Genomic DNA, 21,762 nt, shown 5'->3' with positions numbered 1-21,762 from the left:
AACTTTGTCTGTCAGACAGAACACATCATCTTTTTACTTTTTGAAAGGTATGGAATGGGCTGCCCAGGGAGGTGGTAGAGTCACCATCACTGGAAGTGTTTAGGAAGAGACTGGATGGGGTGCTTGGTGCCATGGCTTAGTTGATTAGATAGTGTTGGATGATAGGTTGGATTCGATTTCAAAGGTCTTTTCCAGCCTGGTTAATTCTATTCTGTGTATGATCTACAGACAAAGGCAACAATTTAAGTATAATGCTGCCAAGTAATATGTTGTTTTATATACATACATTTCGGGCACATTCACAGTTCTACAAACAACAAGCACCTACTGATACTCACATAACATTATTGAAGGACCTACAACAACCAGAAAAATCTAAGAGCACATTCCATGTAATTAGCAGGCATGCCAGGCTATGATCCTTCTGACTGTCTCCTTTTCCTTACTTCAGTTCCTAGCAGTGTATTATGGACATCGACCTTTGCGCGTTCAACATCATTCTAGTAATGTCTAGGACTAACCTTAGTCTCTGTTTATAATAGCCTTCGTCTCCATCATCTCTCCATCTCTTTACTTTGCGCTTCCCCAATGCATGCTCTTCTTCCTCAGAGCTTGGAAAGAAGTCAGCGTCATCTTCAGCTTCTTCAAAATCTCTCTTCGCTGAGTGTTTTCTTTTTCTTGACAAATTCCCGAGTTCATAATCAGAATCATTCTCAGCATGAGAAGACGCTTGTTCTTCCTCCTCTTCTGCTGCTTCTGGATCAAAGAGCTCCTCATCAGGTACATACTCAGACTCTTCACTATCATCCTCCTGTCGACATCTGAACTTCCTGACCTCAAAATATTTCTTTTCTTTTGGGATCTCTGCCTTTGATTTAATCTGAAGGGCATGCTTCTGAAGCTTTCTCATGTGTTTTTTTAGGCGCTTATCTGTTTTTGACAAGGCTTTACCCCCTTTTTCCTTTTCAGTCGACGCAGGAGCGACACCCTTCACGTTTTTAGCTTGTGCTTTCTTCTTTGCCCCTTTGCGGAGGGATAACTTTTTTCTTTCAGATGACAGCTTGGCTTGGTCAGCTAAGTACTTCTCAAAATCAGATGCTTCATTTAGCATTAATTGTCGCACCTTCTTCTCTGGCTTCTGAGGTATTTTAGTCCCAAATGGTGTCATCTGGCCAGTGCGAATAAGCTCTTCCCACTCTGTTTCCTGAACAGGCATAAGCATGCTGCCAAGACACGACGGACCAGGTTCTACAACAAAAATCAGAACATCCAGCATGCCTTTAAAACCTTCAGAATAACTCAAAACATGGGAACGAGGGTGTGTTGGAGTCCCCCTTCTAAGATTTATATACACTCAGTTCAGTTTGCACATACAATTTAAAAGCATTACACATGATACTTAAAGTTCAAAAAAGGCAAAATCCAAACCGAAGAGAAAGTTGCAGCCTGACTTTTTTGGTCTTCTAACTACTCCTCAGACTTCATATAGGAAAGATTATACATACTATTAAAATGCAAATACTTTAAAAAAAATATAAAGTAGCAGTAACAACTACAAAATTACACCCCCCCATGGCACATGAACTCTAATGTGCCCCCTAGGCTGCCAATTCCAGACAGGTCACCATATTCAGTGCAAGAAACTACTGCATTCCCATGTGCAGCAACATTGTCCATTTCTGTGTTACTACTGCTTTTTAAATCCTCATAAGCTTGAAATTGGACATTTCCAGTACTAGGACAGACAAATATTACAGAACACACAAAAGAGTGTCTTTCCATGTTTCAACCTCCCCCTCCTCAAACAACAAAACAAAGTCCATCTTCCTACTCTAAAATACTAATCAGGATTATGACTGTAAAAGCCAGATTAGCTGCACAGCACCTTTTCCTAAAAGCACACTTTGGCTGAACTGCATGCACAGTTACTATGCTTCTTAATACAAATTATAATTAGTGTTTGAAACCAAAGAGGGAGACAAAAGCTCTTGAATTCAGGAAGCTATAGTGAGTTTCAACCTGAAATTTATTATTAAGGTCCAAAATATCACAACAGCTGTACTAGAATTGCCAGCATGGCACACAATTGTGTGGGGTCCTATTTAAAGCAATGTATTTATCACCAAAACACGTTTAGTGAGTATTGATGATGTATTTGGCACCAAACTCCTCCCTCTCCACCCCCTGTTTCTCAAACTAATGAAACTACTCAACACTAGTTCTTCTGTCTTGGGCTCCGTTCACCTCATAGTTACATTTCATCACACTGGGTACTTGAGTTTTTCTGCATGAACCCATTCAAAGGCAAAGGTTGAAAGGTATTTTTCTACTAAAAGAAGTCTACTGAGATTTTGACTCCTGTTTTGACAGAAGCATGAGCTCTGTGAGATCTGGACTCTACTCCAGCCACACCTGCAATGTATAAATAGCACAAGGAGTTTACACCTCTGCAAACAATGTAACCCAAAAGTGACGTGCAGATGTCAATGAGGTCCAAATTTGCCCTGCAGAATACCACAGATTAGTGACTGTGGCCAAGACAGCCAAGCTGGAGCTACAAAAGCCAATCTCAGTCTGCAAGCAGCAGTGAGAGAGAGCATCTAGTGAAACACTGAAAGAACAAATACCCTGTTTTGGAAGAAGCCTTATTGTTTTTGTTTGTTCCAGTTGCATTGCAGCCTGAAAGAGAGAAGCAGTTCCCCCTTCCATTTCTAGTGATACTTCCCAACAGTAAGAAAAAACAATTTTGTTACTGCTGATTGATAACATCCAGCATATAAAATGTAATTCAATCAGATGTTAGCAATCTTTATCAAATTAGCTGTGAAAAAATGTTAGGATTTCCAATTTATTAAGCCCAACACTCTAATGTGCCTCAGCTATCCCTACTGAGCTGAACATGGAATTAATATCCATTTTCTAAAACTTCCCACGTGAATATGCCAAGAGCTGCAATTCTGCAGGTGCAGAGAATAAATGTTCTTAGCTCTCTTTTTGAAAACAAACCACTGAAATTAATTTCCTTATTGGCAAAGATCTTGCAAACCAGCTCTGAACAAAAAAGGCATTACATCAAAGTACAACAGAACTTTCAGCCTTTTCCCATACCTTCATCTTCCTCGAATTCAATCTCATTTACTTTGTCAAGAATCTCTGTTCCACCAAGAAATGACTGCAGACGCTTTTGTTTCGCTTTAATCTTCTTTAGCTGTTGCTCCTTGAATGACAAGTAGATACATAATTTAATATGGTTTGTAAACTTGCTATCCTTTAAAAAAAGGCTTAAATTACTACAGTATCTTTTCAATATCTTATATTCAAACCTTCACAACATTGCACTTGAGACAAGAAATGGTTGGACTTGATGATCTTAAAAGGTCTTTTCCAACCGTAACTATTCTAAGAGAAGTACAAAAACACATCACTACAATACAAGTTTTGGAAGGTTTTTGTTAGAAAGAAACTGAAATTGCCAATTGGTCCATTATCCTAATCCACTGTTAATTCAAGAGTGGTCACAGCTAGTTTAACAGCAAAAACTACAAAGTGGAATGACTTACAGGTGCTCTAACAAGTATAGTTAATTACTGCTATGAAAATAATTCATAGCTGGCTCTTCTGTTACACCTTTTACCCGATTGTTACATCCTCAACTGTGTATTTACCAGTGATGTTGTGATTCATTGGTGTTGCTAACTTCCATTAATGAAATGAAAAATTCCACACAGTGAAACAAAGACAGAGGCAATGTAACTTCCCACATTTGTAACACTGTTCTTTGGCAAGTCTTCCTTACCCAGAGAGGCAAGCACTTCGGTAAAAATCGAGTTCATGCCAAAATGTGCAATTGCTTTTTTTCCATCTTTTTGGTGAAGAAGGTTTCATTAACCTGCCAATGTCTTCAGGCAGCACTTTTCAAGCCACAAAAGGTAGCATATTCATGGATGGTCCGATATATTATTTCCTATTTGTGTGCTATTATCCTTGCTCACAGAGAATTGTGCATCATAAAACACTCCCTGTACTGCAGCTCTAAGAAAATACTTGCACCAGTCATTAACTGCCCATCTGTCTCAATAATGGGAGAATTCCATCATCTTTGACCACTTTTTTTTTTTTTTTTAAATTAAAAAAAAAGAGGCACATCTCCACATAGAAAGCAGCTCAAATCCAGGATTATCTTTCTCCAAACAGACTCCAAAACACTCTTGAGGTTATTAGGACCACTTTTACAGATTGCAGATTTCATATAGGGATTTATTCTTACACTTCACAGTTAAATAACATCTGAATGAGTCAGTGGCAAATGGCCTGAGATTGGGAAGAAGTGTCAAGAGGGGAAAGGGCAGTATATTTGCTCTCTACAACTACCTGAAGGGAGGTTGTAGACATGCAGATGTTGGTCTCTTCTCCCAGGCAGCCAGCACCAGAACAAGAGGACATAGTCTCAGGCTGCACCAGGAGAGGTTTAGGCTGGAGATTAGGAAGAAGTTCTATACAGAGAGAGTGATTGCCCATTGGAATGGGCTGCCTGGGGAGGTGGTGGAGTCATCATCATTGGAGGTGTTCAGGAGGAGACTTGATGGGGTGCTTGGTGCCATGGGTTAGTTGTTAAGGTGGGTTGGATTGGTTGATGGGTTGGACGCGATGATCTTTAAGATCTTTTCCAACCTGGTTCGGTTCTATTCTATTCTATTCTCAGTCAGGTATCATTAAATATTCAGGTGAACTCCTATGAGACAGTGATCTGATCAATGTACTACCATCCTGACCAGCAGAAGTTTTCTTTTTCTCCAGTGTCCTCTGTCCTACTCACAGCTGTACAGGCCTATTGCTTGCCAGACTGCTCTGCACCTTTAACTTACTACTAAGGCAGAAAAAAGAAAAAGCTGAAGCAGTTTCTGACAAATCAGCAAGTTAAAATGGCTCACAGAAAGGAACAACATGTACTGGTACAAGATAGATACAGACAATGAAAGAAGATGAAGGAAAGGAAGGTAGGGAATGAAGATCCTAAGTGCTGAGATTTAGGTCAGCTATTGAATCACATGCTAACAATGCTTGCTAATTCTCCCAATACTACTGGGAGGGACTGAATTAAATTAATGCAAATCAGTTTTCTGAGTAGGTTCTGGAACTTTTGTTTTATAGCTTATAAACTTAGAATTAAAAAAATAAATAAATTTCTTTCATATCTTTACATAAGTTATTTAGAATTTTTGTCAGAAAATTAAACCATTTAAAAGGGAAGAAACAACAATTGTAGGCTGACTCTGAACTATATAAACAAGAATTACATAATCAAACACCTTAAGACAAAGTACAAGCTACCTACTGTCATCAGAAATACAATATAATCACCTTGTTATATTTTTGCCGTTTTACAGAATCTAGTTTTCTGCTTATGTCTTTGTTGTTGGCAGCCTGAGGGGAGAGCTGCTCAATAATTTTGTTTATTTGTTTCAGAGAAGTTGTACACGATCTGAAAAAAAACCCAAGAAGATACTAGTCAACTCGAGGAAGCAAAAGAACACATTCTCAACGATTCAGAAATCCCAAGAGACTTACTTAAGATTGAAAAAGGTCTAAAGTAAGTTTTTAAATAAGCAACTTATATTTAAACAACACTGAAATACCAAGCACTTCAGAAAGTTGTACATCATAAAATATTTGTAAACAAAGTTTTGCTGATACCAAGGTTCCACAGGCAAGGAAACTGAACAAACCACCGCAATATTCAGTACTGAACTTACAAGTCTGATGGTTGCAACAAGCAAGTGATAGCGGTTGCTTCTGTTACTCAAGACAGACAAAACACACACAAATGAAAAATGTATCATTTTCTAGAGCTGTTTGATGCCATTATATAAGGAAGCTCGTTCCTTTTAGCTTTATAATGTCTTTTACAAAAAGAACAGACTACAAGATATGAATACAGTTCCAGGAAGACAGACTAGATAAGATCAAAGAATTAACGGAGCATCAACATTAAACTTTCCTTACTCACACACTGTTGTTTTTCCTGTTTCCATATACAATATGAAATGCAGGTCGAAACACATCCTGTAACCTAATATAACCTGTATCTGCTGTTGGATTTGTTTGCAAGGATGAGGGCGCTGCCCCACCATCAGAAGGAACAGGTCTATGTTAATTCTGATAGCAGACCATTTCACAAGGACATGCAACTAAGTATCTCAAAGCATTAAAAAACAAACAAACAAAAACCCTCTTTACAACACCTGCAAAGCAGCCATTATTCCCCTCCTATGCAAAGACATGCACTATGTAAGTATCCTCAGTTGTCAGGGGGGAAATTGGGCCATGTTTCCCTCCAGCTTTAATCTGGATTCTACCACTGCTCTTCCACAAGACTTAGCTCTCCAGCTATCACTGCCACAGTGGTTCCATTTCAATGCTTTTCAACTATCTGTTCCAACTTTCTTAGTCTTCTGTTCTGTTACTTTGAAACATTTCTTCTTGCATGTGTCCTGCCTTTCAGCTCTTACTTCCTTGGCCTTAGCGGTTTTGACACAAATTGCTACTTCCCTTTTCTACAAGGCTGTTTAACCAGACAGTGTAATTTACACCAGGATTCAACTTGAACCATTTTTTATTCTCCTTCTGTTTAAATTTGTGTGTCTATTACAGAATCATGCAGCTTCTACTATGAATTCCATGCCAAAAGAACCCCACATCTTGCTTCATTTTACCTCTAGTCACACATTCATTGTTACAGAACTTTAAGTTACTCTATTACCAACTCTACTTCTATCTTTACTTTCATCAGTCCCTCCGCTCAACAAGCCAGCTATACCTCTGCTAATTTTATCAAAGGCCAACTCTCAGACTTGCACATTACATTTTACACAGACTGCCATTTGGCAGGCAAATCTCATCTTACAACTTTAAGTGGAAAGTGAAAATACAGGGGAATGAAAAATCATAGCTGTTTCTTAAAGAAAACCAGGAAAACATCAACTAATTGCCAGTGCTGTGCACCACTCTCTTGGTAGCCACATAATCTAACTGCAATGGTGACACTGCAACATTCTTCCTTGCAATGACCATTGTACTCATCATGTCTTTCTGCTGCATAACAGCTGAAATTAGCTTCTAGTTCACTTCTCCACACCCAAACTGAAAAACCAACAAAATGCATAAACTTCAGCATATGCATAACAAGAAAACTATGCAGAAGCTCCCATTGGCAATAAGAGGCCCATGGCACTTGAGCACTAAAAAACATCATTACTGTGAACTACTGCAGATAGATGTTGCAGAGTAGCTCTACTATGAGGCTAGAAACAGAAAGGGAGATCTGAAAGCAAAATTCAAAAGACTAGTGGCTACTCAAAAACTTCTACTATCAATATACCATGTTGATTAAGCATTTTTTATGGTGTCATTAAATATTTCATACAAGTGCTTGTAACAAGGCTGTTTTCGTTGTTGTACACTCATGATATGGGGTCATCAAGTTACAGAATGCACACAACCAGAAGCAGATAATCTCATGAAGCATACAGAATTGAATCAGCACTACTTCTGACTATTACTTTGAATAAGAGAGTATGATGCAGTTCTCCATTGCCCATAAACCAGACGTGCATGTTGGCAGGGTAGGAGACAAAATAGAAAAGGGAGAGGCACTGTCCTCTACTGCCTTGATGCATGACTGGACTAACCAAATAAGAGCAATGAAGCAATGCTCTGATGTGAAAAATATTTTTTTTCCGTTTTAAAAAGGTGAGTGACTCAGAAAAGTTCACACCATCCAGTGCGTTTCAAAACAGCCTTTCATCTTCCAGCTTCCAAAAACATGAGGCACTGACCTTCTCTAGATAGTCAAGTAACAGAAAGGCACAGTAAAAAAGGACACAACTTACCTTAAGTCATCCAGCACTGACTGATATTCTTTCTCTGCATCTGCTTTTTTTGTTGCTTTATGAGCTTCGTTAATTGCATTATCTACTTGCTGAAGAACTCCTTGCTCCAATACATCCTGGTCATAGACATCAACTCCTAAACCTTTCAGCTCAGCAGCCTGTGCATTATGTGAGATGGACTGAATCTGTTGTCTGTTGATCTGTAAAAGGGGTTGTCCTCTTCTGGGCATCTCCAAAGGGACAGCCATGAAAGTGGATGACTGGCTGGTAGAGCTAGGAACTTTATTATCCAGGTCACTGTTACAAACATCATTTTCTTGTTCATTTTCCAATTCCTCAGCATTATGCAGGCAATTATTGCTTGAAGTAGCAGGAGGATCTTGTTCTTGGATATTGTCTGGCAGGTGGCTGTTGTCTGTCTGCATCCTCTGCTCAAATGCAACAAAGAACCACATTATCCTAAGATCATTCACAAAGTTCCTCATGAAGAACGTGCCCAAATAAAAGTAATCAAAACAATGAACAGGTTTCTTTGCAAGAAAGTCTTGTTTCCAAGCTCCTAGTAGTCTGCTCCTCCATGAGTCCTCCCCCAAAAACCTTCTCTACACTAACTCCTCCCACAATCAAAAGGAGAAAGTGCCCAAACTTTCCAAAAGGAACTATATGGAATACTCCTAGAAAATCCTGCTATCAGACAAATAAAACAACCTGTAAAAATTACTCTTTTTGCCAAAGCATAAGCTTAGTCTTGTGTGCGGTCATGCTACAGAAGACTACAATGTAACAAAACCATATGCGGCATAACATATCCAAACATCAACAACAGAAGTGTTTGAAACAGAGTATATTTTACCAGTGAATGCACTGATGAGAACAGCTGGCTGTTTGTTAGTTCAGCTTTGAACTGGTGCACAAAAGCCTCTTGGCCAGGAAATAAACAGTGGACTGATTTACCAAGGCAATAAAGACGGGAGTGACTTACCAAGGCAAGCCTAGCACTGGTATTGCTTGGAGCTCTCAGCGTGGGACTGTCTTTTGAAAGGACGAATTTTTTACCAGTTTCAGGCAGAAACAAGGGTTATTGAATTGCAGGAAGACATTAAGAAAGCAGGTGGGCTTCATCAGCAACCCCTCCGAGTATGGCAGCCCGTAGTTCTGAGTTCCAGCTCATGCGTGTCTTCCATAAGCTCCGACCGCACGCAACGGGTTTGGCCCTGTATTCAGGCAACGTTTACTATGACAACCCCGCACCGGACAGTTCCCCTCGAGGGACCCCGGACCCCATTCAGCCCCCACCTACGCCAGCCCCCAAATTCCCGTGCTTCACCACCTCTCACTGCGAGCAAGCCAGAGCCTGCCGGGCCAAGTCAGGACCGCAGCCGAAAGCTGTCTCTCGCGGATGGCAGCAAGGCCTGGCCGGGTCGGAAAAGCGCCGTCTACCCACAGCCTCTGCCTGGTAGCCCCGGGTTACAGTCGTGGGGCGGGAGAGGCCGCTAAGCGGTCCCCGAAGCCGACGCAGAACTCACCTCGCTGCCCGGCTCCCGGAAGGCCACGGCGCGCCTCACCGCCCCCCTGCGCCGAGGCACAAGCGTCACTTCCTCGGGGTCGCTGGCATCAGGGTTGCGCACGCGTGGCAGGGAGGTGGCGCGCAGTGAAGGGTTCTCGGCTGTTGTCCCACGCCTGTGCTGAGAGGAGCTGCGCCCAGCTGTTCCGATATCGCCGACAGCCGCTGGCTTTTTCCTTCAGCTTGTCAGGCTGTCCTGTGAATGCGTTTTTACCGGACATAAACCTGCAGTATGGACCCTGTGTGGGCTGGTTGCTACGACACGCAGGTCACCTGTGGATGGTTACCGTAGCACACTGGTCACTCCGGACTGGCCACCCTGCAGAGAGTTGACGCTTGTAGAACAAATGCCTAGAAACCCGAGGAACTACTTACAGGGGCCACTTCAGGAGTTCGGTTTTCTGTCCTGCCATACTTGGAACAACACCAACTGTCCTTTGAAAGGCTGGGGAAAGAAAACATGATGTAGTGGTTGCAAGTTGTCACTGAGCAAATAGTTTGCACTAAGGTTCCTTCAAGGGAAAAAAGGTGCTCTGCAGCTTGGGATTTAGCAGAAGGGCTGCATTATACACAGCAAGTGGGACAAGCAGTCTGATAAGGGCTACAAGGCTTCTGCTTGCTGGGGTCTGTAGCAGCACTTTAAGTTTTCTGCATTCCTTTTTGTTTTGCCCCTAATTCTGTGGTAGTGACAAAAGCAGAAAACTAGATGTTTGCCATGGGTCCTTTTGCTTTCTCTACCTTTCCCCCCCTATCCTAGAGGCAGGAGAGTCACAGAATACATCTGTGCAGCAGAACTGAATTTATTGGCTGACAGCCTTGAGCTGGCTGCAAGAGGTTAAATACATAGCAGAATACATTTGGAAATATGTTGTTAATTAAATGCTGCAGCAAATAGAGTTTAACTCTTTGGGGTATAAATTGTGATTCAGTTTGACCATGGAGCTGCTTTCTTCAATTGCCTTTCAATTGTCCTGCTCTCTCTATTCTTAATGTCTTCTCTTTTTTTAGTGAACAAGATGCAGACTGAAAAAAACCCATATTACTATTTTGTAAATTATGTAGGGTTGAAGCCAAGGCATTTTTAGGTAAGCACAAAGGCATGATACCTCATGCTTCTCACTCTTAATTTCAACAAAACACTACTGACCAGCAATATTTATAGTGCACCTTTGATTTGAAGAAATCCCAGATACTACTGCTTAGTTACCCTGGATTAGAAAATTGTGATTGTAGCTATGTCAGAAATGTCACAGTTGTTTAACTGAAGAATAGCAGAGGTAAGTAGATGCAGTGTTTAATCATGAGACTTTAAGGATATGGGTTAGGGTGTATAGGAAGAGAAGATAACTTGTAACGTATTTGGGGCTTTGTCTTTACACCTTTAAATATTTGTACACATTGATGTGATCTCTTCCTTCTTCTTTAGATTATTACAGACCCAGCTCTTTTTTCAGTCTTTCCTCAGAGGGGAGGTGGTCCAGTCCTGACTCATCTTAGTGACCTTCTGCTGGACTCTCTCTAGTAGCCCCATATGTCTTCTGTACTAGAAAAGTACTAGTTTCTTTAGGCATCTGTTGTCTGACATTTTTCTCAACTGTATTCCTACAGAGAAAATTCCTACAGTAAAGCACTGTTGATAAATGATATACTCAGCGATTCAAGACTTTCAAACATCATTAAATTTTTTGTTTGCCAATTTTTTGTCATACTTAACACACTCACAGAGTCCCTATGCATTTGCTCCAAGAATAGGAGTTCTGTTACTTTTTCTCATAAATCATCACCACTGGTAGTTTTCATAAAATACTGTATCCTACCAAGCTCTCCATGTTGCCAGCTCTCAATGACACAGTGTACCACTTCCTTTAATACTTACTGGTGTTAATATTAATGAATAATTCTCAAAGTTGTTGATTCCTTTATTCTGGGTTTGTTCTGAATTACAATTTCAGGTCCTTGCCAGAAGTTGTTATTTTTCTTCCATTCCCATACTCCCTTCTTCCCTCAGTGTCTAGAAATCTTAAGAAAATACGGAATGGGTTCTCTGAGGTCTGTAAGACCAACATCTGAAAGGTCAGTGGGCAAATAAAACGGTGTCTAGTTGATAGACTCTTGTTTGTTCCCTTTGCTCTGAAATATGCTATTATTGCAAATACCTTTTATTTTGTATTTAATGACTAGAATGAGGAGGCTTTTTTTTAACCTTTATTACCATGTTCTAAGCACAAGGAATGATGTTTTGTAATTAGTGAAGCAATTGAACATGTGGAGTGCAAAGTCTATCAACAGAATGAGGAAAGTAGCAACAAGGGGGCATTTAAGGACAGAACAACATCAAGCTGTTGTCAAAACTAAACTGCTGTATGGAGGGATAGGCCCAGTTTTCCAGAAGCTGATTAATGAGGGGGTAATTTGTTCTGGAAGAAGAAAAAAAGATCTTTATATTATTTGCTAAGGGAAAAGTTTTCAAATCAAAGGCTGCTTCTTTCCCAAGTTTAAGGGGAAAAAGAGTAGAGATTTTCCCATATGTTTACAGACTTCTGTGGGTTAAGAGATTACTAATATGGGAGATGATCAGTAGTACTAAGTTGAAAAGAGGCTATAATCCAACATTAAATAATATTGCTTCAAGGTGGGTACTTGCAGAACAAAGTAGTCACACTGGTACCCTGACTGTGACTGATCCCTGATAGAGCTTGCTCGTGAGGTTCACTATTGTGCTTTTCATATGATGAGATACATGGGAGCGAAGATGATCTTTGTAGAATTGTTCTTAAACTGTGACATGAAAATGTGGCAGGCCCTCCTATCAGAGATGGCCAATATCTGTGAAACACCATACACACTGGGAATGATATATAAATAATAAATACATTGTATGAACAGTCTGTTGCAAACTGGCTCAGGGTCCAAACTGGTGTGAATGAAAGCTGTTTGACTCGTGTGCTGAAGCCAGGTCTCCTAGCATTTGAAAATTAATGTGGCTCCATTAAAGTTATATCAGAAATAGATTATATTGGTCTTTAAAGCTCATTCTGTGTTGCATTTGCAACACTAAGTCTATCTTTACTTCTGTCTCAACACATAGTTTTGCCCAACCAGGCGAGATCTATGGTTTTGATCAGTTCTCAGCCTCAGCTGCTGCCTGGAACTGTCCATTACAAAGTCTGTAAAAAGTACAGAAACTGCATTATAAACCAGAATGATCTGAAAGTTATGTTCTCACACAGAAAATTAACCTCTAATGAACTGAAAGGTCCATTCTGCTGTTAGCTACACACACGGGGCTTCTGATCTTTTCACATAGCATGCGTGCATATCTATTTCTCTGTATTTTACTGAAGTCTTTAATTACAATTACCTTCAATTTGTTTTATTTTATTTTTCTACTTGCAATTTATTTATTTTTTTTTCTACTTGTAGATGGCTCCTAGCTGCCATGCAGCTACTTTGTGGTTTCCTGGGCAGAACAAGTTCTGCCTGTTTGGTTAGGGTTGGTTTTTTTTAATGTTTTAATGTAGGCAAATTCTTCACTCCCCTTGTATGCAAGCATTAGTGATGACACCAAATTCTTGCTGGAACTGGTTCTGGTAATTTTTGACATTTGGCATGTATGCTCTTTTACTTGAACTAGCAAGTTTGAGGAGTTAGACTGCCTGGATGTCTTCCCTTTCTATCAGCCTTGCAGGATTACTGGGAAGGATCCTGGCAGAGCATGCAAAGCGGCAGCTCAGAGCTCAACTGTTGATTCTGGAGGGCTGTGGGGAAACACAAACAGTCTTCCAAGGAATCTCAAGTAGAATAACAACTTGGAAAGAAAGCAGTTTGTTTCTGTGACTCTCAATTGGATCATGAAAAGTCAGATTCTGTAAGTTGTCAGTGATGAGGGGGAAAGGGGCAGTGGTTTAATTTTTAGTCCATAATTTTCATTAGTTTTCTATGCTAAAAAGTTATTCCAAGAGTCACAGTGTGGAAATCCTATGATAAATACATTCCAGTAATGTACCCAATGTATTCAGTAATAGCCTGCCATGTATAAATCTCCATTTCATAGCAGGAGATGGTCCTCTCAAGCCCTTTAGTGGCCTGGTTGTGCTGTTAAGGGCGTGCCCTGCTGAGAGTTGGCCAAATCTTCGGTCTTGTTTTTTTTTCAATTTGGCCTTTCCTCCACAGATTTCAGTACACATTTTGCCAAACTGTAAGCTAAGGAAAGACTTTGTGGCACAACATATTTATGGATTTTGTTCTGAAGAAGTCCTGTGCATGAGCTATGACTAATTGCAATGGAGCAACCACACAGAAAAGCATGGACTGACCAGCTAAGAAAAAAATAAATCTGCAACATTACATTTTCAGAGGTAAGTGACCCCAGGATTTGAAGATCTTCTTCAAACTCTCATCACACAGTTACTTAGATGCATTAAGGTGACCTGAGATGGCTGAGCCTGAGGCTTATGACTGTTTATTTATGAAGCAGTCCCAGTGGATGCAGTGCTATGCTGAATATTTAAAGATGCTTCTTGTCCCAAAGTGCTTAGGTCTAAGGTTTTCATTTCTTCATAGATTCATAGAGCTTAAGGCCAAACAGGACCATTAGGCCATTTTTCTATGACGTCCTGTGTGACACACAGCAAAAATTCGCACTCAGAAACTCTTACACCAGGCCTATTTCATGGAGCTGAGGGAGTACAGATGGCTTGGCAAGACATCACATTTTGATTTAAATACATAGAACAGTAGAAAATCCATTCCGTGATTGTTCTAGGGAGTAATCATCCTTGCTATGGAAAAATGTTTCAAGTAGCCTGAAACACACTTCCCCCTGGGGGACTCAGGTATGGAGTTCCTAGTGCCCACAGACAGCACTGATCCATTCAAAAAAGCATAGCAGTGGCAGAATTTAGTGCATATCATTTTAGCATTTGTAGTTCTCGGTCCTTTCCTGATGAAGTCTCAGCTGTGGGTCTGAGCCAACACCCTAGGAGATTTATGTGCTGTTGATGAAAATGCTGTACACTAAGGCGTGCTGACACTTCTAAAAAAATGCTAAAGCTGTGAAGTTGTGATGAAAATAGATAATAAATGATTTAGGGGCTGTATTACTTCTCAGGAGGGCACAGAACTGCTGGCAGCATTGGCAGAAATGGGATTCCATCCATAGTAATAAAGCATCTGTATCTCTTTGTACCAATGAGTTGAGTGGCCTCAGAGCCATAGCAGTGTAATAAAGCTAATACACCACCTTAAGGGAGATACTAAACTCTTTGAAAATAATTGTGTAGTTGGCAAGCAATAGCTTTTACTCTTTATATTGCAAAGAAATAAAACTGTTTTTTTCCCTCTCCCCTTCTCCCTGTCATGGTGCATTTAAGAAATGAGATGCAGACGTCTACTCCTAATGCACTATTAGGTTGGAAAAATTGTGACTGCAAATGGGAACAAATTGCAAAAGTGAAGATTTCTGCCACTGCTTTATTGTGGTTAGATGTCTCACCTTTTTGTATTTACAACAAATATTGCCAGACATATGTCATATGTAAGGAAGTTCTTGACAATACCAGATTTTTAGGAAGGTTCCATACTTGTGCTTATTTGTGTTGCATGTTTCTCCAGGGTGAGAAAAACCAAAAGATTTTCTAGTTGCTTCTGCTACAGCTTGTAGGGAACTGTTCCTGAGAAAGCAATAAGATGTCACATGTGTCTTTGCTATCTGTCCTGGCTGTGTGTACACTTTTTGAGGCTCTGTGTTTAAAGCAGACACATAGATACTAGTTTTAATTACTGAATAAACATGTAATAGGATGTTGCCAGAGCAGTTGCATCAATCTCCTGCAGATGAAGATGGAAGTTGAACTTGGAAGTTCATTGAGTCTTTGCAAACCAGCCTTTCACATTTTCTGTGCTTCAGAGGGAAGCTAATGATGAAGCTCTGGTACCCCAGAACCAGAATCTTCTGCTGCCATTTTACCCAGACAGCTGTGGGCTGCTACTTTCTCACCTGCTGACAATTTGTGCTAGGTCTCCTTGCAGTGACTAGCATGTATGATGACTGGCAGAGTCATGATAAGATCACATTTGAACTGTCAGAGTGTCAGAAAGAGAAAGAGTACCTGAAAATCTCTCATCTCAAAACTGGGCTGACAGAGACAGACCCGGTAGAGACCACCTACCTGCTTTGTCACTAGAGGGAGACATTGCCTAAAAGAAATCACAAGAGCGTCTAAAATAGCACTATTTAAAAAGATTTATGCGTCTTGGAGGGGAACAATACACTGATTTCTTTTTAAAGCCTCTGTTTTTATTGGAATAAATTGTTGGAGGCCTCATTTGTTGTCCAGAATTCTCTTGGACAGAGTGAAATTCAGCCTTCTTGATGAGGCAGGCAGATTCGGCTTGCACTGCTCTGCTTTGTCTTAGCTAGCCTCTCCTGGGACAACCTTTTGCACAGGGCCTGGAGGTAGTTCAGCCTCTATAAATAGCTCATTGCTGAATTCTTGTGTGCAGCAGATTTTGAAGGCTGTGCCGAAGGATAAAGAGTGGTGTCGGTTTAGTTCACTTTAGACTGACATGCTCAAACAGATTTCCCTGTCTCTGGCCTCTGTGCTCAAAGCAGAGGCCAGGAAGATGAAATGTCAGTGCCTCACTGTATTTATTTCTCCCCAATTGCAAACCTATGAGCAAAATAATAGGGATTGACTTAATGATGGTTGTGGTCCCTGAGGAAGCTTTCCCTCTACCCCTTTACCCTATTAGCTCTTTCTGTTGCAGTTTGGATCCTGTGCTATATAAAGGGTAGATAATGTATAGCTCTCTCATTCATGGATGGACTGCTTCCATGTTTGTAAATTGCATTTTGCTAGTTGCAGAGAAAGGCCATAGAAAAATGTGAACTGTTATTTGAGGGCTCCACAGCAGCTGACAGTAACCTAGAATTATGTAACACATATATTGTACTGAGCAGAGAATTGGAAGTTACATTTTTAAAGTAGGGACCAAGTAACTGAAAATTCCAGCAAAGGGGAGAGGGAGTATGATTACATGTTCTTTCCCCTACTCCTCATTATCAGCAATAAAGGTGGTTCATGAAGAAGGGACCTGGGGTAGGAGAAAGGGTCCAGGAGTTCTGGGTATCCTGCTCAAATCTTTCAATGAGCTCTGTTCAGTGGAGTTCCTTATTTATTTATTCTTCTCCTAGACCTGAATCTGTCTTGCCTCAGCTGGTGAGCACAGATATACCTGCAGAGAAAGTGAGAAAAATGAGCTTTGAGGAAGTCTTTTCCAGTCTGGTAGGGGGGATAAAACATTGCTGAACGAGCAAGTGGAAGGATGTGCAGATGGGGACAGAAACAGATGCGAGAAGGGAATGTGTAGAAGAGGACAGGAGAGAAAATAGCAGATGTGAGGAGTGAGGGAGTGAGGGAAGGACTGTTATGAAATCTGGGGACCAGAATTAATTGTGGTTTGGGGCAGCCAAGAAGTACATGGGTAGCTGTTTTGAGTGGAGTTAAATTTTTGAATTTAAGTGAGGTGTAGCATTCATGCTCTAAGATCATTGTGGTGAAGGTCTTGGGAGATAGAAGGTCTGTTGTCAGAAGGTGCACGCTACAGACAATTACAAATGGATGTCAGGAATTTAAAAGAAGAATAACATGCTTACATTACAGCTATCAATACCCTGTTTGGAGTAATTTAATCTGTTCTGTGAATTTCTCCTTTAACTAGATTCAGGCAGTGCCTTTTGTCCTTTTGGCAACATTTAAAATGTCCTGAGTCTTCACTGAAGTGGGACTTGGTCCACTGCTTCTAATAAAGGAACTTTCACACTGTCTGTCTGCAGATTCATTCTGTTGAATCCCTTGGACACCTCATCATCTGCGACTCTCACCAAAGGCCTTGAGACGTGTTTTGTTAAACAGCTAAAAGAAAATTGTAATGGGAAAGCTGCTGATGTGGTTCCTTTTGCCTTTCAGAACGTAGTCCTGCAGATCTGTAGTTATTATAGTAGATTTCTGTTTAGAGGAAGGAAGATTTCTCAAGGTGCTGTTTAAGAATTCCTGGTTTGTACTGCAAATTGTTAATCAGTCCATGACAGCATAAATAAAATTAAAGGGTTTAATTAAAACTAATGAATGAGTGAATGGAGAATACACAGCGTGTTCCACTTGCAGAGCGCTGGTGCTGTGAATAATTAAAATGTCACAAAGTAGGAGATGTCTTAGTAAAAATGTTGGAGCTGCAAAAATATAGGCCCCTGAACTTCTGTAGTTTGGGAATTTTTTTGTCTCTAAATTGGCTAAAATCAGTTTATGTAAGTTAAGGGAAAGATACAAAAGTGTACATGACGCTGATTTTTATGAGGATTGAGTAAAAGTTGGAAGCTCGATGCCAATCAAACCCTGATGCATTTTGGATCAGTTTGCATATCTCTGAAGATCTAACCATTTTCATAAAACCATATAATCAAGGGATTAGTTTCTTCTTTTGACTCATCTGTGACTGTATTCTTGCAAAATAAATCTCTTATTACAGGCTATTACATTATTCTTACTTGTTAATGTTCTCTCTACTCAAGGCACAAGCATTCTTTTGATTTAAACCCAAACCTCAACCACAGCCTGTGTTTGGCTCAGGTTTGGTATACGGCAAGCTAAGAGCCAAGAGAACAATTTTAGCTGTACTGTTTTAAACAGATCCAAGGGACATGAGGTGGGATTTAGAAAGATGAGACCAGCGGGATGATCAGACTGTTACAAAGTTTGAATTTAGAGATTAGACACAGAATATCAGTTCTAGGAATAATAAGAAAACATCTTCCATCTTGCTGCTTTATACTGGCTTGCTATTGTCTGTGGTACAATGTGTCTGATACCCCTGTTCTGTGACCTATACCATGACTGGCATTCCTTCTCCTCAGCTATGGACTTTTCCCCAGATCTCCTGACCCTATGACATCTTCTGAGGCAACGAGCCTGTTAGAGGATGAAATAGGATATGGATAAATGTCCTGGCTATTGACATCACCAATGAAATAGTAATGCTCCACAGCCTGCTTTCTGTGTCATAATGATTCAAGGTGAAAATCAGTGAGAAACCCTAACTGCATGCTTTGGGAGGTTTAAAAGGTACCATATCTCAAACCAGTGCCTCTAGAGGCCATGATCTAATGCTACACAGCACTGTATGCAAGTTAGAGTGGGGGGAAGAGGTGAAGATCATATATGAGGTAAATGGCTATGCTGTTGTATAATCCTTGGCCTGTATCCTATAATTTCTTAAGATGGCTGAATAAATAAACCAAGTATCTTGAGAATTAGTAACAGTTTAGCCCGGTAGGTTAAGACTAGAAGAACAGTGCAACTTTCAAGTGGCACCATAGAATCTTCCATGTCCAGAGTGGGTATACAAAGCCTCACTACTTATGCTATACAAAATATATTTCCTTTCAACGCTTGGCTGTCTGTTTAGTGGAAGACAAGACTAGATTATGATAATGACCCCTCAGAGTCTTAAACATTTATGAAGGAATGAGTAGACTTTGCCAGGAACTCAAATGATTTCTTAATGTTACCTTAAATAACATGTAAAACTATGGCATGACCCTAAGATACTTGCCATTGGATTAGTGCCTTGGCAGTACAAATGATGTGGGAAAAAAAGTATCTTGAAAATACATGTCTTTCAGGAGACAAGACTTTAGTGGAATATGGAGATTTTTAGGCATGAAATTTTCTCTTTCTGTGTATGTTTTTGCCAAAATTAAATTATTTTGGAAGCAAAACACGGAGCGTTTACCTAAGGAAAAACATAATTTTTCCTTCACCCCACTTAAATTAATAACCAACAATTGGAGCTTATTAGGTATGGTCAATTCCTCATATAAATTTTGCTGATTTATGTGAATTCTTAGACTTTAATGGCTACATTAATAATTAACTACAAATTAAAAATAAACACAAGTGCAATTGAGAAAATATCTTCACAGTAGTTAATTTATGACTCAGTTTCAATTAAAGAGTTTGGTACTCGTTTTCAATTCAACCAGGGCTTGTACGCTGCTTCTGGTGACATCACTGTAAATACAGGGTGATGTTCTTGCGAAGTCAGTGGCATGACTCCAGATTTACACAGGCCTAGCCAAAAGCAAAACAGAGTCCATCAACTAAAGCATTTCCTTATCTTCAGAGGGAATTGGTTTCATCTCTAATAAAAGTATCTCAGGGCAGCTTAGGCTAAGCCCAGTTACTTGGCTTCATAGAGACTCTTTGTGTGAAGGAATCTTTTTAGATTTGAGCCTAAAAGGTTGAAATCCATAAGCAACCTTCCATTGACTTCACTGGAACAGATCCAGACTGGAGCCTTTGCTAAGAGGCTTTTTCATTACAGCAAGATGCAGCTCACATTTTAAAAATGTGTCAAGCTTGTCATAAGCATGTGTAACCCCCCTTGTATTTCCTAAATTCCAGAAGCTGCCAAATACTATTACAATGTAGCTAGAAAGATGGAGAGATTAATTGTCTGGGATTTTGTCCATGCTGGTCTGTGTTTGCAAAGGATGATTCTGGTTAGCTGTATTCTCTTGCTGTATATATCAGCCCAATTTTTTTTTTCAGACATGGATCAATCAGTTACTTATGAAGTGATCAGAAGCCAAAACTTCAGATTGAGATTAATTTTGAATAGTCCCATGTTTTTAACTTAGACTTCATGAGTTTAATGCTTGCTACATGGTAGGTTATATGATGTGTACTTCTAGGATGTAGGAACTCTGGTTTATATTTTGCCATGTTGTTAAGTATGGCAAAGCAGAGCAATATTTTTGTTTATGTATGTATACAAAATGTATTGCTATGCTTTCTGTCAGGGCAGATAGTAGGAACTGTGAAGTAGTAAGCTCTGTGTTAAAATATGTCTTTGCTGAATCTGTTCAGGATGTCAACACACCTACACTGTTAGACCTTGTTGCAAGACTAGTGTAAAGTAGATCTAGGATTGGCTCTGTAAGAGCCCCAGATTTTTATCTGATAGGCTGTTTGCATACCCCCCATCTTGGGGTAGGCTGCTGACATCAATATGACTTTGCCAGCATTCAGTGTGCTCTCAAGTTGATGAACAGGCTGATCTAACAGATCTAGGAGCTCATAGCCCCTTTGTCAAAAGGAAGCGTGCAAGATTTTTTTCTACATATCCATGCAGCGATGTAGATTAGAGGGGAATTTTCCTTTGACTGAATGGGCTCCACCCTAGTCCTTTCAGTGTTAGGGAAACCTTTGTCTCTTGAACACTTTGGCTGAGGATGCACTATTTTACAGTCCTTCTCCCTGTGGAGTAGATGGGGACAGCATTATTTTAGAACCAGAAGTATTATGACAGCATCAAACCCCCAAACTTTATACTAAATATTGAATAACTTTACGACAACTAAATTTATTACAGCTAAGTCACCCTACAGAATCATCAGAAGCCCTGTAGCATGCGGCACACACAACTAGGATATACCCAAACCTGGGAGAATACTGTGTAAAAAAGAATCTTGGATTGTTGTATCTGGATGACAAACTAAAAGAACAGTAAGGAAAGTAAAACACTGGGGCAGAGATATGGAGGGTCTCAGAATTTTCCTTCCCTAGTATGTAACCCCCTGGCAGGGGGGTTGGACTAGATGATCTTTTGAGGTCCTTTCCAGACCCTAACATTCTGTGATTCTGTGTAATTGGAATTGCCCTTGTTGCATCTTACACGTTGCTGGTTGTAGTATTAATCTGATTTTAGACTCTTTATACCAGCAGGCTATGGAGCCATGCAGCTGTGAATCAACTCCAATAACTAAGATAGGATCAATACCTAGTTCTATAAAGAAATCCTGTTTAAAAGGACAGGAGAACAAAGCTAGGATTAATAGAGCCTTCCAGCATACACCTCCAATTGCACGTCAGAGAGTTGTCAGTATCCCTGATACAATTTGCACTGCATCAAAAACACAAACCTCAGCAAGTACAGAAAGTGAAAGCAATTTTGGAATGATCTGTGCTGGAGTAATTCCCTCCACAATAGGTCTAAGCTAGCCCAAACTGATGCTTTTTACCGAAATGATTATAAATAGAAGCCAAAATTTTGTCAGCCCAATAGTGCAAACTTAACATATTGGCCCCATGGTGTCATTTGAAGAAAATTAATGCAGAGGGCCAAAGAGACAGAGTCTGCAATATGTAATGCTCGGGAGACATAGCTGAGATTTTGTTCCTAGTGTAGCAGAAATAAATGCTCTTGGCAAGTCATGGGGGAGAAATAAGACATATGCATAAGTAAGAT

At 40.1% G+C, this 21,762-nt stretch overlaps 1 protein-coding gene across 3 annotated transcripts in view; it reads right to left on the bottom strand.

The window, feature by feature from the left end:
• ERCC6 (ERCC excision repair 6, chromatin remodeling factor) overlaps positions 1–9,119 on the bottom strand; it is a 48,935-nt gene extending 39,816 nt beyond the window's left edge. Inside the window, exons 1-5 of one of the 3 annotated variants that reach the window (XM_054163346.1) lie at positions 8,872–9,119; positions 7,890–8,317; positions 5,362–5,482; positions 3,109–3,217; positions 522–1,248 (exon numbers count right to left, since the gene is read on the bottom strand). In XM_054163346.1, coding sequence (XP_054019321.1) covers positions 522–1,248; positions 3,109–3,217; positions 5,362–5,482; positions 7,890–8,314 — 1,382 coding nt within the window. In that variant the 5' untranslated portion in view covers positions 8,315–8,317; positions 8,872–9,119. Of the gene's footprint in view, positions 1–521; positions 1,249–3,108; positions 3,218–5,361; positions 5,483–7,889; positions 8,390–8,871 lie in introns of those variants that run through there. The other 2 variants (XM_054163345.1, XM_009897715.2) reach the window with 2 other exon arrangements.
• Positions 9,120–21,762: the final 12,643 nt, after the last annotated feature.

The sequence above is a fragment of the Dryobates pubescens genome, chromosome 8 (assembly GCF_014839835.1).
Source record: "Dryobates pubescens isolate bDryPub1 chromosome 8, bDryPub1.pri, whole genome shotgun sequence".
NCBI classification, from domain to species: domain Eukaryota; kingdom Metazoa; phylum Chordata; class Aves; order Piciformes; family Picidae; genus Dryobates; species Dryobates pubescens.
This window is presented reverse-complemented; position numbering and strand designations above follow the sequence as displayed.